At 39.4% G+C, this 15,569-nt stretch overlaps 1 protein-coding gene and 4 gene segments (V, D, J or C); 4 read left to right on the forward strand and 1 right to left on the reverse strand.

Moving 5' to 3' along the window:
• SALL2 (spalt like transcription factor 2) overlaps positions 1–15,569 on the reverse strand; it is a 915,550-nt gene that overhangs the window by 150,142 nt on the left and 749,839 nt on the right.
• Positions 1–15,569, forward strand: part of LOC117199197 (T cell receptor alpha variable 9-2-like) — a 153,426-nt gene that overhangs the window by 57,201 nt on the left and 80,656 nt on the right.
• Positions 1–15,569, forward strand: part of LOC101272106 (T cell receptor alpha variable 18-like) — a 155,820-nt gene that overhangs the window by 38,040 nt on the left and 102,211 nt on the right.
• LOC125963600 (T cell receptor alpha variable 20-like) overlaps positions 1–15,569 on the forward strand; it is a 156,002-nt gene that overhangs the window by 19,688 nt on the left and 120,745 nt on the right.
• LOC125963592 (T cell receptor alpha variable 8-4-like) lies at positions 8,506–9,785 on the forward strand. The segment is given in 2 exon segments: positions 8,506–9,076; positions 9,190–9,785. Coding segments are annotated over 2 exon segments (525 nt in total).

Below are 15,569 nucleotides of genomic sequence, written 5' to 3' on the forward strand. Positions count from 1 at the left end.
TCCATTACCCATTCCATAACCTATTTGCTCATAGCAAGTACCTTCACTCACTGCTCTACTTGACTTCCTAAAAAACAAGTTTCTTATTCAGGAGCAATGCTATGTGGAAAACCATAAAGATGAGTAAGGAATTCTGCAAGTCCACCACTGTGGTTTTGGCAGAAATTTGCAAGGCATTGAAGGCAAATCCAGGGGTCTATTTAAGTGGAAATAATCTTGCCAATACACAGGGAAAATCGATATATTGTATTCTGGGAAATATCATTAAGAATGATGCCTGATTTCACATCAGAAGTCACCAAGTGAAAACATTTTTGAAGTGTTAAAACAAATAACTAAAACTTTGTAACTGGCTTCTTATGAACATGAAAGTATATTTTAAATTGTCTTTGTTAAAAATCACTGCTAGTAGGGGAGAAAGTCAAGGCACAGAATGGTAAACTGTATTTGCAATGCATATTTCTGATAAAGACTCAAATGCAATATATATTAAAAGCTCATGTAAATCAATAAGAAAAGAGTAAGAATGGCAAAACCTTGGAGATCCAATTCAGAAATATTATTTCCAATAGCTAATAAATATACAAAATGATCATTATTCATCAGGGAATGTTATTATTATTATTCATTAGGGAAATGAAAATAAAACCTCATCTGTGTCCTTTAAGCATCCTGAGTGAATCAGTATGGCTAGGAGAATAGGACCTAAGAAGAGAGGGAAAAATAATGACTGTCTCCAGGAAAATAAGTGCTTAAGTAAATTTCTTAGAAGCTCCCATCATTGAACTGATGTGGAGAAAACAACAAGCAGTAACAGAACACAGACCTGGACATTGAAGGAAAGGCAGGTTTTACTAGAAAAAAGAAAGTTGGTCCTTATTGGGCTTACTATATGTCAGGCACTGTAGTATGCATCTCAGATTCATTATCTAATTCAAATATCATAAACCCTATGAGATAGATTTTATTGTTCCAATTTTTTTAATTTTTCAGAAATAAGAAAGAACTTTCCTAACTGTGAATATCATCTCTAACTTTTATTGCCAGCCAGAGTGTAGCATTTATGGGGCTCCTAAAGAGCAAGGTTTGAACTATGCAGAAGCACTTGGCCCCAGCACAGGGTGGCTGGATGTCTCAGTGATGGTGACATTACTGGTTTAAACAGGAACCTAAAGGGAACTAGGAAAGAAGATGCCAAACCTAGGCACAAATTGCCCCAGGATCAATAGATGAGGAAATCATCCGCTAATCAGTTAACAGTGCTGAATGCTTTAGCAAGTTCCTTATGCAATAGTGTGCTGGGAAGAATAATGGGCCTCAGGGAAAGATATTATTCCTTAAACGCTCCAAGCATGTTTCTATATCAAGACCTGTGCTCCTTGCCTTTGTCCTCTCTATTGTGATTTTATGCCCCCAAATATCTACATGGTGAACCTCTGAATTCCTTCATGTCTTTACTCAAATGTCACCCCTTTGGGAATCTTTTATCTTTTATCTCTTTAATCTTTCTATTTTCCTTCCTTGAGAATCAGGCTCTAGCACACTGCATGCAGCAAGAAAGAAAGCTGAAGCACTGCCACCTGGTGTCCTGCTCAAATATTTTGTGATGCTTACACTGGCCTCGCTGCTGCCCTCTAGTGATATTGGGTAAAATTGTGCTGAAGCCTAGTCACAATAGAAGCTGCCATTGCTGAACCAGTCAGTAAACTTCCCAATGCAGAAATCAGGAGAGAGAGGATTCAGGAGAACTGGCTGGTTGTTTTCTTTTGCTAGCCAGATGTGAAAGTGATTGATTTCAAATGACATATACAACACATGAGATGATTTTGCCTGTAGAGTTATAAGCTACCTTGGAAAGAAAGCTCAGAATTGTTGTGCAAGTTTGGGGTTTCTTCTCTGTTAAGTATAACTGTGTCTACTGCTCTGTCCTTTCTTGTACTATAGCAATATCCTGAGAAGTGGGAGCAAGAGTCAATAATGGGAAAAAATAAACAATTGTAGCAAATACTGGGTGGTACACTCATTTCATATTGTAATATGCCCACCCAATCTCTCAATATAACACCTTAATGAATTGACTTCTCATTAACAGTAAGAACATGATAGACCATGGATACTTACGATAACACATGAAATATGCCAGGTAACCTGCTACATATATCTCAGAAAAATATTGAAATTTATCTTGGGCTAGATTCCTCTGCGATTTCAGATTCTGTCTCCCAACACCCCCCCCCCCCACCCCCACAAGATTCTGCACATTGCCTGCAGCTGGTTGAGTGCCTAAGCTAGGGAAGGTATTGTGTTGGGTAATTTGAATGTGTGTTCTCACTTAATTCTTACTGGAACCCTTCAAGGTTGGGTCCATCCTACTTTAGGGAGACAGTGTAGCAAAGTGCTTGAGACCAAAGACTTGGGTTGTATTTCTAGATCTACCACTCGGTAGCTGAGTGATCTTCGGAAAATGACTTAATAATTTTTATGCTTCCATTTCCTCATATCTACCATGTGGATATTGACAGAATCTACCATGCAGGGTTCTTATGAGAAGTGAATGAGATGATGAATGCCAGTGCTGAGCCCAGCACCCCCAGAAAGATACTGGCTACTTGCAGAAAAGAGAATTCAACATGAGAGAGGTTCGATACCTTGTCTGGTGTTACAGAAAAGTGTCGGAGTGGAGCCGTCTCTCCATACCCTGTCTAGAGCAGATGCCTTCCCTCACCCCAAGAGCAACTCTCTAGCTCAATACAATATTGTATTTTTTAAGTGCTTATCACTATCTATAATTATCTTTTAAAAAAAATCCATTTATTCAATTCTTCCTCCTCCTACCGCACTGTAGGCCTTTTATATCCTTTCACTACAGAATCCTCTATGAGTGAACAATACTTAGTGCAGGAGGCTCAATTTATATGTGTGTGTGTGTGTGTGTGTGTGTATATATATAAAATAAATGTACAAAAGATAAAATTATTTCTAGAGTCCATGCTATTCAAACACTGACATAAAAGCTTAAGCTGGACTAATCTTTGTGTTGTTTATCTACAACTGTCAATATGTATATCCTGCAAGTCACTTCACCTAAGATTTAATTTATGCAATATATCTAGTGATCAATTGGCTTCTCCTCGATTTCAGGTAAGGTGGGTTGCTGAAGATTACAGGATTCTACCTTACTAGTTGCATGAATGTCAAGGCTGTTGGAGGTATTCCTGTCTTATTCTGGACACATACCTTCCAATATCCGGGTGAAGTTTTCAATGGATCAGTATTTTCATCAGAAATACGCTTCACAGCAAGTAGGCTTTATGATGGTGTGGTCATACCCACACTATCCTATTCATCAAGTGGTCTGATCTGGAGGAAAAAAAAAAGGAACTTTACTTGTACTAGTTTCTGTTTGTCTAGCAGTCCATTCCTAACCTCAGCCTTTGCATTTCTAAATTGGGAGACACTAATGAGCTTTTTCAGGACTTCCTTTATTAACCACAGTGACATCTCTTTTCTTGGGAAGGAAAGTCAGAGGTTAGCCATTGAGATATCTTCCAATCCTGTTCCACTTTCCAGAACACTATTTGAGTGTGTGGAAGGTACTGTTCCCTGAGTTTAGTACCTTCCCCATGCTCTTTCCTTTATTTATTTCAGTTGTTCACTGGAAAGAAGGTTATATAGTCAATTTACACTGCCAATTTTCCGGAAGTACATTTAGATTCTGAACAATCTTAATTACTGCTATCTTGTACTGTTAAATTTCCCCTGGATGTCTTTTTTTTTTTCCAGCTGTTTTTTAAGCTCACAGGGAACAGAGAGTATTGCTTTCATAGTTTTCAGATCTCTTAAGGATATTCTGGGCACAAGATGACTGTTTAAACTAACATGCGTATATTCAATCAAACTAGCATTATTCCTGGACTGTGACACGGGCAAGATAGAACATAATTCTTATTTACTTTTAAACAACGCTATTTGAGGTAAAATTGACATTCCACAAAATTCATCCATTCTGAATGTACAGTTCAGTGATTTTTGGTAAATTAGCTGACTTATGAAACCATTACAATAATCCAGGTTTAAACACTTTTATCACCACAAAAAGCTCCTTCATGCTCAATTATAGTTAATCCCTGTTCCGATACCTGGCCACAGGCAACCAGTGATCTACTTTATATCTCCATAGGTTCCTTTTCTGAACCTTTCATGTAAATGGAGTCATTCAGTACATTTAAGTTGTTCCATTTTTTGGCTAGTAGAAAGAAACCCAAAAAGCAGACTCCCGTTATTTTTAGAACATATCTTCTCTACCATTTAAAACATTTACTGAGTATCACAAATGTAAGTGGCATGGCAGATTCCAAACACCATGGACCCCTTACCAGATAGATATGTGTTCTAGTTATTACCAGGTGTTTGACCTGGAGTGAATTCCTCAATCTCTTTCAGCTTTAGTTTTCCTGTTGGTAAATTGGGAATGATATAGTAATTCTATTGTGTGATTTCTGTATTCGAATAACGTACATAAAGCAATAGATAATTTAGCATATGGTATGTGTGCACATTTATAATATGAGGATTTTGTTGAAAGTTCATATAAAAGATTCCTAACCAAAGTGTTTTTCCTGCCACAAATTGCCATCCCAATCTCTCTCAAGTTGAATGATTGCAGTGCACGATGGGGCAGCCCACTTCTGAATGGTTGTCAGCTCTCTTTGTGCTGTGGACTCATGGGGGATGTCCTCACTGTTTGTGAAGTTGGTCTCAAGAAAGCAGTGTTTGAGCCCTCCTTTTGAGTAACAGGAAACTGAGTCTAGGTCAGAAATTGTTGGTGTGTTTCTAGGAGTTGTATGGGGTCTTGTCTCTGATTGTCTGGGCAACCAGATGCAGAATTCTATTTTCTGAAGAAGAATATTCCTCTGCTGAGGATACTTGGGCAGGATAAATGGAGAAGAATCCTTTGCCAGCTCCATTGTTAATCCTGTGACTTCATCTTGGCCTTAAGTCCAGGGGCTGCTGAAGACATTCTGAACAGTATGTGGCAGTGATGGAGAAGGAGGGGGATGTAGTCACGTAACTCTAGGTTCTATCTGGGAACGTGTGAAGACAATGAATACTGTGTAGAGAGATCAGTGTATGTCCGACCCTGTCTTTCTGAACAGAAATGAGCAGCATATTGAGTGTGGAACAGATTTCTCCATCTCTGCATGTTCAGGAAGGAGGGAGCACCAATTTCACCTGCAGTTTCCCTTCCAGCTCTTTTTATGCTTTACACTGGTATAGATGGGAAGCTGGAAAAAGCTCTAAGGACCTGTTTTAATGACTTTAAATGAGGATGAAAAGGAGGAAGGATAAGTAAGAATCACTTTGAATACTAAGGAGGGTTACAGCTGCCTGTACATCAAGGATCCCAGGCTGAAGACTCAGCCACATCTCTCTGTGCCTGCACACAGTGCCCTTCAGCCTCTGCAGCCCAAGCCTGTGCCTGGTGCTGCTCTGGTACCAGCATTGAGAAAGAGCCATGTGTGAGGTGGAAAAGGCAAATTCAATGAATTACAGTGTTTTCTATAACCAGGGGGAAATGCAATGATAGATAAACAAGTGTTCCAGTCACTGTACCTCCGTCAACTAACAGGACTGTCATTACACATCACTCACCTCCATTCCCACCAGTATATTGGACATATCATTGAATCAGATTCCTAGCCTCCTCTTTTGCCATGATTCCAAGTGAACTAGATAGTTACTCAAACCTTTCTAAAATAATCTGATTAAAGTAGGGTAATATTCACCACTCGTTGCTACATCCTACTTCATTGAAGGCATGTTCTTCAACACAAAAAGAAAGAACAAAGAAGAGAAATGGGAAAAGCAAATAAGTTTTTATTGATTTCTCCTAGGTCTTCACAAAAAACTTTCTTAAAGATTTTGAAGTGAATATACCTTCTTTTCCGTAAGGGAGTTAACATCCGAGTGCCCTATAAGCTCACTCTCATGTAGCTCATTTCCAAGAGTATTAGAGTGTATTATGTGTTGACTATTCATGCTCTCTCACCCTTACTGTGCTAATCTTTAGCTGGAGTATATTTTCTGTACTTGGCCTCACTGTGGACTTTGGACATGGCAATGTGACCAGCTTTGACCAATGGAATGTGAGTGGATAGGAAGTATGTTATATCATAGCTAAAACTAAATATATTCACATGGCATGTCTTCTGTTGTTTCTTCCCTGCACTTACCAGGTAGTGGTTGTCTTTTCAGCTTTTATCCATAATGTGAAGAAGATGCAAGGTCCAGAATGGAAAGATAACTCATAGTAGCAGAACGGAATCGTCCTGTATCCAGGAGCAGAGCCTCCGAGTGCTGGGACTGCAGTTGACCCACAGCTAACATACCATGGACAACTCAGTAAACTTTGTTCTTGTGAGCCAGTGAGATTGTGAGGTTGTTTGTACTGAGCATTGCCCTACTCAAAGTTGACTGATATATGAAGTCATATCAATTCTGTCTTCTAAAAATTTCTCACATGCAACCACCTCTTTTTTTTTTTTTTGCGGTATGCGGGCCTCTCATTGTTGTGGACTCTCTCATTGGGGAGCACAGGCTCCGGACGCGCAGGCTCAGCGGCCATGGCTCATGGGCCCGGCCGCTCCGCGGCATTTTCCTGGACCGGGGCACGAACCCGTGTCCCCTGCTTCGGCAGGCGGACTCTCAACCACTGTTCCACCAGGGAAGCCCCAACCACCTCTTTTTACTTGCCTTGTTACTATCCTGGTGCAGGTGCTCATAATCTCTCACTGAATTGGTTGGAATAACTTTTTGTTTTGTTTTGTTTTTGCGGTACGCGGGCCTCTCATCGCTGTGGCCTCTCCCCCTGCGGAGCACAGGCTCCGGATGCGCAGGCCCAGCGGCCATGCCCCACAGGCCCAGCCGCTCCACGGCATATGGGATCTTCCCAGACCGGGGCACGAACCCATGTCCCCTGCATCGGCAGGCGGACCCTCAACCACTGCGCCACCAGGGAAGCCCGGAATAACTTCTTAAATGTATCCCCTATCCATGAGCTCTTACTTCCCAAATCTATCCCTGAAGTTATCATTCTAAAATACACATCAGATTAGATTGCTGTTCTATTTCAGGACCTTCTATGGCTCCCCATGACCCAAAAGTAAAAGCCAAGGTTTATGTGGCCATCGACAGTATTACTTCCAGTAAGTGTTCATCTTCCTCCCCAGTATTACACCAAGATTTCTGAACATCAGCCATATCAAATGAACTCACTCTCATATTTTCTTCTTATAAATATTATTTCTTTCTCAAGTTGGCAAAATCCTATTCAATCTTCAGGACCCAGTAAATGTCACATTTACTTTTAAAAAGATTTTCCAGGTTACATAAATTATATTTATTTGCCCTCTCCCTCTTTTAGTGTTCTGTACACAGTTTTGTAAGAGCACATATCTACTTTGCTAAGAATATTTTTTGGTTTTAACTCTTCACTAGTCCAAATTCCTCAAGGATGGGGGCCCATACATATTATTCTTTAATCCCAGCTGTTATTATTGACCCTGACTTATAAGAACCATTCAGTAGATCTGCCTACAGCTTGACCACAGTTTACTCTTGACAAGTGCACTGATTAATGACAGCTGGTTTGTGAAGCTGGTTTATATGAGTGGGCTGGAAACCTTCCACTACGGGAACACTTGAAGATACTTCTACTTCATTATATCCCTCAAGCCAACACATGGCTATGTTTCCCACTTTTACACCTGGTTCTTACTTAAACCATCATCCCAGGAGGCCAATGTGCCCCCATCTAAGCATATGTATCAACACAGCCATACAGAAGTTTGTCTCCATATAGTCGTGGTTTTTAACATCAATTGTAAATGAAATGGTGCGTGAAAATTCTGTATGTTTTTATAACGTACCATTTCTATACTTTACGATATCTCCTTTGACTCTCTTCGCTCTTAGTACAGCTTACGCAGGACGTTTTGATGAGTCATGGTAGATGACCGTAAAGACAACTCATATCATTAAATGAATCTTCCTCAACCTTCTGCTTTCCACATGAAACACTCCTGCTTTAACACATATAATTCACTTTCCCTCCCCTAATAATAAAAAAGATCTCTCTCTTCCTTTTAAATAGTGCGCCTCTGTCCAAACGTTTCACCCACTCCATTCACTTTGACTTCTCTGGCACCTCAGCCCACTGATCGTCCAAACTCTATGGTCTGGTTCTTCAGGACTTTCTTGCTACTGATTTCTTCCCATCATTTAAAATATTCAAGCATGCTCCTCTTAAAAAATATTTAATATTCCTCCAAACTCATATATGCCTCTCCTGTAACCAATCTATTTTTTCTCAGAAATACCAATGATCTCTTTATTATTAAATCCAAAAGGTATTTTTTACCTCCTTCATCTAGACAAGTGTTTCTCAAATTCTAATGTGCGCAGGAATCTTATTAAAATGCAGATTCTGACTCAGGAAGTCTGGGTAGGGCCTGAGCTTCTGCATTCAGAATAGCTCCCCGGTGATGCAGATGCTACTCACCTGCAGACCACATTCAGAGCAGCCACTTTCTGTAGTGCTTGCCACTCCTTTCGGAGACTTTTGTGTTCCTGGCAGGAAGGAGGTGAGGAAGGTTCACAAAAATTGTGAACTGCTCTTTCTTTCTCTATCTGACCAATAGAGGGGGCTGTTGTGTAAACTGGAAATGGTTTTTCTATATAAGATCAGAATAATCGCACAAAAAACTTCCTTCCCTACAGTTTAAAGAGATATTCTGACACCACTTTTTGCACAGTGACATGTAAAGCATCTCAGACGCCCGAGGCAGGCAGTCTTGTTAAGACAGCCTCTCTCCCAACACACCTTACAACGTCCATCAGATGAAGAAATCTAAATCCTGTGTCATTCCTTCTCAACCTCACAGCAACCTGGGTTCAAGTCCACCAGTCATCCGACTTTTGTTTGTGGAGAATCTCCCAGAAAGGAGCTCACTGCCTCCTCACTGCTCCACCATGACCTTGGTGTTCACCTTGATGCTTGAGGTGCTCCTGTTCCTGAGTGAGTACTGTTCCATTTTACTCTCTTCTCTACACATGGAACATTGCTTTGTACTGACTTAGAATAGACTTTTTGTTCTGGCTGAGTTCATTGATTCAGCATTGATGTTTCAGGAGGAGCCGGAGCCCAGTCGGTGACCCAGCCTGACGGCCACATCACTGTCTCTGAAGGAGCCCGTCTGGAGCTGAGGTGCAGCTACTCATCTTCTTCTTCGCCCTTTCTCTTCTGGTACGTGCAGTACCCCAATCAAGGACTCCAGCTTCTCCTGAAGTACACATCTGGAAACAGCCTTGTCTCAGGTATCAAAGGTTTTGAGGCTGAATTTAGGAGGAGTGAGAAGTCCTTCCACCTGAGGAAAACATCAGCCCATTGGAAAGACTCGGCCAAGTACTTCTGTGCTCTGAGTGACACAGTGACTAAGACTACAGTGGGAGCTGAACACAAATCTCCTGAGACTTAGTAGCTTAAAAGACTCAGGGTCTCAGCCTATGTTATTTTCAGGATGTTGGCATGTTCTGTGAAGGCAAACAGTACAGAGAATACAGAATCCTGAAAGTGTCTGGTTCTCATGGGCATCTTAGATTTCTTTTCTCTTTCTTTTTTCTTTTGCAAAGGAAAGACTATTGTTTTCTTAATTTCAGTGCTCTCAGTGGTCTTGAGGCTGGTGGGTGGTTTCCTGTCAGTGTCACCTGAGCAGGCTGTGCCTATACTGTACTGTTTTGTTCAGAGTAAGTTTTTACGTCATAAAAAGAAAACCCAATCTTAATATTCTTTTCCAAAATATAGTTGACAATTCCAAGGTATTTGTTCTCACTTATTTAGTTTGGTTCAAACAAATGGGATTCTGGTTGGAATCACATTGGAAACTGACATTTTAGGATATTATGTTTTCCTACCCAAGAATATTATATGCCTCTTCATTTATTCAGGTCTTGTTTTAGTCCTTTAAAAGTAAATTTTGCTTGCTTGTTTCCAGAAAAGTTGGAAAAAATGAAATGAATCATTGAATAAGTGGAGAGTTGATGTCTAGTATTCTGTGTCTGTTCCTCTCTCTGAACAGGGAAGAGAGCCAACAGAAAGTGGAGCAGCATCCCCAGTCCACAAGTGCCAGGAGGGAGCGGTTTCTATTTTTAACACAGTCACACACGCAGCAAGAGTGAGAGTTCCAACCATTAAGAAGAACATATCTCTGTGCAGGTCATAGGCTCAGACTCCACCTTCTGCTCTGTAATCATGGGGGCCCCGCCCACATTCAGTCTGTTCACAACCCCACAGAAGGAGGCACTCACTTTCACACAAAATGATGTTTCTCAGAATTCATACCTGAGGTTTTTCTGTTTCCTCCTTTCTGCACACTTCGTTAGGCAATATAAAAATATTTTACGAATGATGCTTGTACACAAAGAGCTTACTACCTAACAGTCATAGGAATATCTCTCTCATTAGACTTAAGCTTTATGAAGATATCAATTTTTTTTTTACCAGTAAACATTCACTGAACAATGGTTGAAAGAATGAATGGCTGATAATATTTATACCCATATATACAGGCAAATTTATAGCCAATGGTTAGAATTTGTATGGAAACTAATTTCAGCTCCCTATAAGGAAAAATGAACAATTACAGGCTTTTCGAAACAAAACAGACTGCTTTGAGGTGTAAAATACTCCTCACTACAGGAACTAGTCAAAGAAAAGTGGAATGTCCATTTTCCAGTGATCTGCAGAAACAATTACAAAACAGTATGATTTTGCACCAAACTAAGAATTTTAAGTTTTAAATGAGGGAAAATACCGTGAAAGAACCGAACAACCAAAAAGCATGTAAAATTCACCACAGATTAAAAAAAAAAAATCACTTCCAAATTCATGGAAATTGGATTTTGAATTTTTACTTGACGCATGTGTAGGAATTTAAGTGAGGGCAATGGTAGGAAAACACATTCCAAGCAGGGTAAACTTATTAAGAGCAAAGATCAAGAAACAATAAGCAAGAAGAGTTTAGGAAATTAAAAGTTTTTAATATTACTGAAAGGGACAATTTTTATTGGATGGTACTGTGAGATAATATGAAATGTTAGCTTGAGGCAGTAGTTCACCCAAGAGGGCCACACACAGCTCAGAACTGGGTTTCTTTCCAGATAAAAATACAACTGTCATGAGATTACCTGTCTTTAGCATAAGCAACATTAAGGAATATCTTGAAATTGTTTTTTAGAATGAGCTATTAATCTAAATTTAAACTGGTAGATAATATCAAAGATTTACTTTTACAAGCACACTTCTAAATGTATAGAAAAACTGGATTTCCATAATGATTGATTCAATGAACAAATAAATTTCGTTTTCCCTGAGCAATTCTACCACCAACTAATCGCCATATTGCAGGAAAGGAAAAATCTAAACACTTTCCCAATGTGTTGCAATTTTATGATCACTTTGCAGCATGAGTTTTGTTTAGACGTAGGGGGAGACTAATAGCTTCTCTGCCTTCCTTAACCTCCCGTAAAGGACAAACTTTTAAATCAAATAATACAGACCAAACAAATAAAAATAACTACATTCTGCTTTGCTTTGTACTTTGTTCTCTTCCTCATCTGGCTGCAAAAACCCTTGCATGATTTTCACTGAAAATAACTCCTGAATACATGTGAGATTTTGCCCTCCTCAGTACTTGTACTGGTAAAGTTTAGATATGTTCCCATCTACTTCCCTGCTCTTCAGGGTACTGAGTTGCCATAAGGATAAGCCAGGCAGATAGTCCTTCAACATTAAGGCTAATTTCTAACTTACCCCCACTGTGCCTTTTATCATCACAAACATGTTTGTTGTCTCATTTGGTTCACTATTAGAAGAGCATGGTTTGGTGTACCTAAAAAAAGGATATTTCTTCGGGCAGCAATATACTAAATTTTTAGGGGTCTTATAGCTCCATTTTTCTATTAAATGGTGCAGGGTTGAGAATCAAGTAAGCACATAAAAAATAGACAGCAACAACGTAGTAAAACTAAAATTGTTATTCCACCGTTTGGTGATTTAGTTTATATCCACATCGTTCAGAAAGAGAAAGGCTTTTTTCAAAAGTAGGAACTGAGAAGAATGAGGAAGAGAAATCTATCTTATCGAATAAAAGACTTTCTGTAATACTCAGTGGTGGATGAAGTGAGAGATGTGGAAATTTCCAGTCAAAGTTTGTACATTTTACTTTCATCAAATGTCTATGATCCATCCCAGAAAAGCAACCCATAGATTTAGAATAGCCCCACTCACCATCGTTTCATCAAGGAAAAGTTTTCCTGGTGCTGAATGTTGGGTAATGCTATATACTATATACAACTGAATGTTGGGTAATACTATATTTGGGGTCTTGAATGGTGGAAGAGACCAAGAAGAATTTAAGAGAAAGGGAGGGGAAATAAGAATAGACCATGGACAGAGAAGATTTGTCCAAAAGGGACTATGCAAGATTTGCTTTAATCTATTATTAACATTGAAATTTGAAAGAGTTATTAGAATAGGTTCACAGACTCTCAAAGCTAGAAACCATTGTGGAAAAGAGGGTAAGCACAAAGATGCAAGCCATGAACACATCTGCTTTGCAGACAGATTCATATAAGTGGATATCTGTGGTTTTCGTGGGTTTTTTTTCTGCACAGTAGAGCTGCCATATCATTGTGAGCTGTGGAAGTTAATCACTGGACCATTTTAGGGAACATCATTCATACCTTAGCCTAAAATATAGAGAAAGACAATGCAGAGATATGAAGAAAGACAGATCTGAGAGCATCATCAGAGCCTATATATCCAGCTCTGCCTGGAACGGCAAAAGTCAAAATACTCTCATTGGGAACAAGCCAGCATGAGTTGAGATTCTGTCATGTACAACAAATAGATCCATAATTAATACAGAAGAAGGTGGGGGGGAGCCTTTTGGTTTTGTACTATTTTATGAGCAGAATTTACGGTACTTAGAAGCATTTTTCAGTTAAAATAACTAGAGTTATGTAGATACAGATCATCACTGGTCTACCTTCATTATAGTAAATATGAACCAGGTTAATCCTATGTATGTTTTATGAATTTCTGATGGGAAAAAATTAGAAAAATACTGAAAACATCCACAACTCTGCCACATAGACACTCATTATTTTTACTTATTTCTATCTTTTTCACAATTTTGCACATTGTTACATCATAGAGACATTTTACGTCCTTTTTATTAACACTCACTTTTGTCATTAAAAATACCTTGTATTCATACTTTGAATTGATTATTCTACTATTCTACACCATAGATATACCACACTTAACTTTATAATTTTCCTGTTTGGGGATACCTTGATTATTTATTTCCAGTTTTTCATCATTTTAAATAGCATTATGGTATATGCCTTTAAATAAAAATTTGAATTTGAATTTCTCATCATTTTATTAGAACAGCATCCTAGAACTGGAATTAGTGGTTCAGTGGGTAAAAACAGGTTATAGTCTTTTTGCTCCTTGTGTCTCGGGAATGGGGAGTTAGTGTTTAGTGCGGACAGAGTTTCAGTTTAGGAAGGTGAAAAATTCCACAGATGGATGATGGTGGGAGCTGCACAACGATGTGAATGCACTTAGTGCCACTGAACTGTACAGTTAAATACGGTTTAAAATAGTATGTTTTATATTATGTGACTTCTACCACAATAAAAAAACATTTTCAAAAAGTATTCTAAATGTATCATCTCTACTCCCTAACACCTTTCTTACTTGAACCCACTACAGTCAGATTTTCATCCCTACCATTCCGTTGAAATCACTCTTGCTGAGGTCACCAGTGAGTTTTAAATTTTATTTATTTATTTGTTTATTTTTTTATTTATGGCTGTGTTGGGTCTTCGTTTCTGTGCGAGGGCTTTCTCTAGTTGCAGCAAGTGGGGGTCACTCTTCATCACGGTGCACGGGCCTCTCACTATCGCGGCCTCTCGTTGCGGAACACAGGCTCCACAGGCGCAGGCTCAGTAGTTGTGGCTCACGGGCCTAGTTGTTCTGCGGCATGTGGGATCCTCCCAGACCAGGGCTCGAACCCGTGTCCCCTGCATTGGCAGGCGGATTCTCTACCACTGCGCCACCAGGGAAGCCCACCCGTGAGTTTTATATCAACAAATCCAATGATGCATTACCATTCCTTATCTTATTGAGTGTCTCCGAAGAATGTGGCATTATGGCTACTCTCTCCCTGAAACACCATCTTTGCCTGGATCCTGGAACTCCACATTCTCCTGGTTTGCCTTCTTCCTTGCAAACCGCTCCTGCTCAGTCTCCTTTTCCTACATCTTCCTCCTCTTGCTGGTGTCTACATGTTGTGTTTTCTCAGAGCTCAGTCCTCAAACATTTATTCTCTTCAAATGATCTTGGAGGGGTTCAGCACATGCCACCCCAAAACAGGCCACTAGTATAAAAGCACTTAAGCCTAGCCACTTTGGGTCTTCATTTTTCTATGAGGACCCCTATGTACATGTAAAAATTATTAAATAAAATCTCTATGCTTTTTTCCTGTTAACCTGTTTTATGTCAACTTACTTCTCAGGTCCAGATGGAGAACCTAAGAGGGAACAGGTAAAGCTTTAGCTCCCCTACAATCTCATCTAGGGATATGGCTTTAATTACTATTTATACATTGATGACACACAAATTTACATTTTCATCCCAACCTTCTCTATTGAAAGCCAGGCTCATATATACTGTAATCTATGTAACATCTACACTGGATATCTAATTGGCATCTAACATATCCTTAACATAAGGCCTGATTTCCCCCCATAGGTTCTTCCCTCACTCTTTTCCATCTCAAAAAAAAAATGGCAATATAATTCACCTTACCAGAAATCCTGGGACTCTTCCTTAATTCTTCTGTTTCTCCCATACCCCACATTGTCAAACAAACCTGCCACATAAGATTTATTTTTTTCTCATAAATAGTTTGACTTTGTTTTTCAGTTCAAACAATGATGTTACACGATGGGTTTCAGTGACCACCAATTCATTTTTGAATTCTAAGATGACAGATAGATAGATAGATAGATAGATAGATAAGATCAAGGAATCTTGTCTCGAGGTTGCTGCCTAGTTAAAACACCTCCCTGTCTTGCAATATTTCTTGCCTAGCTGTTCAGGACTTTCCCTCAGAAGCCAGGAGCCAATGAATTGCTTACTTCTTTGGTACCCTGGAGATTTTAGACTCTGGAGCAATGTATCATAGTAAGATTCAGAATGGTGGAGGTTTTTTTAAGGGAAAGTTAAGAGTGGAAAGTGAAATGGGAAAGAGGAAGCCTGACATCTGGATCTCAAGCATGTTCTAAAGCAGTTTTAGGGAAAAAAAATTCTAATACACAAAGCCATACACACACACACACGACTAGATTCCATTAGAATTATCTATGCCTGCATAAACCTTGGCAAACCTTCATATAATTTCAAGAATATAGGAATCCCAGTTTAAAGGCTACTGGTC

Source organism: Orcinus orca, chromosome 2 (genome assembly GCF_937001465.1).
Source record: "Orcinus orca chromosome 2, mOrcOrc1.1, whole genome shotgun sequence".
NCBI lineage: Eukaryota > Metazoa > Chordata > Mammalia > Artiodactyla > Delphinidae > Orcinus > Orcinus orca.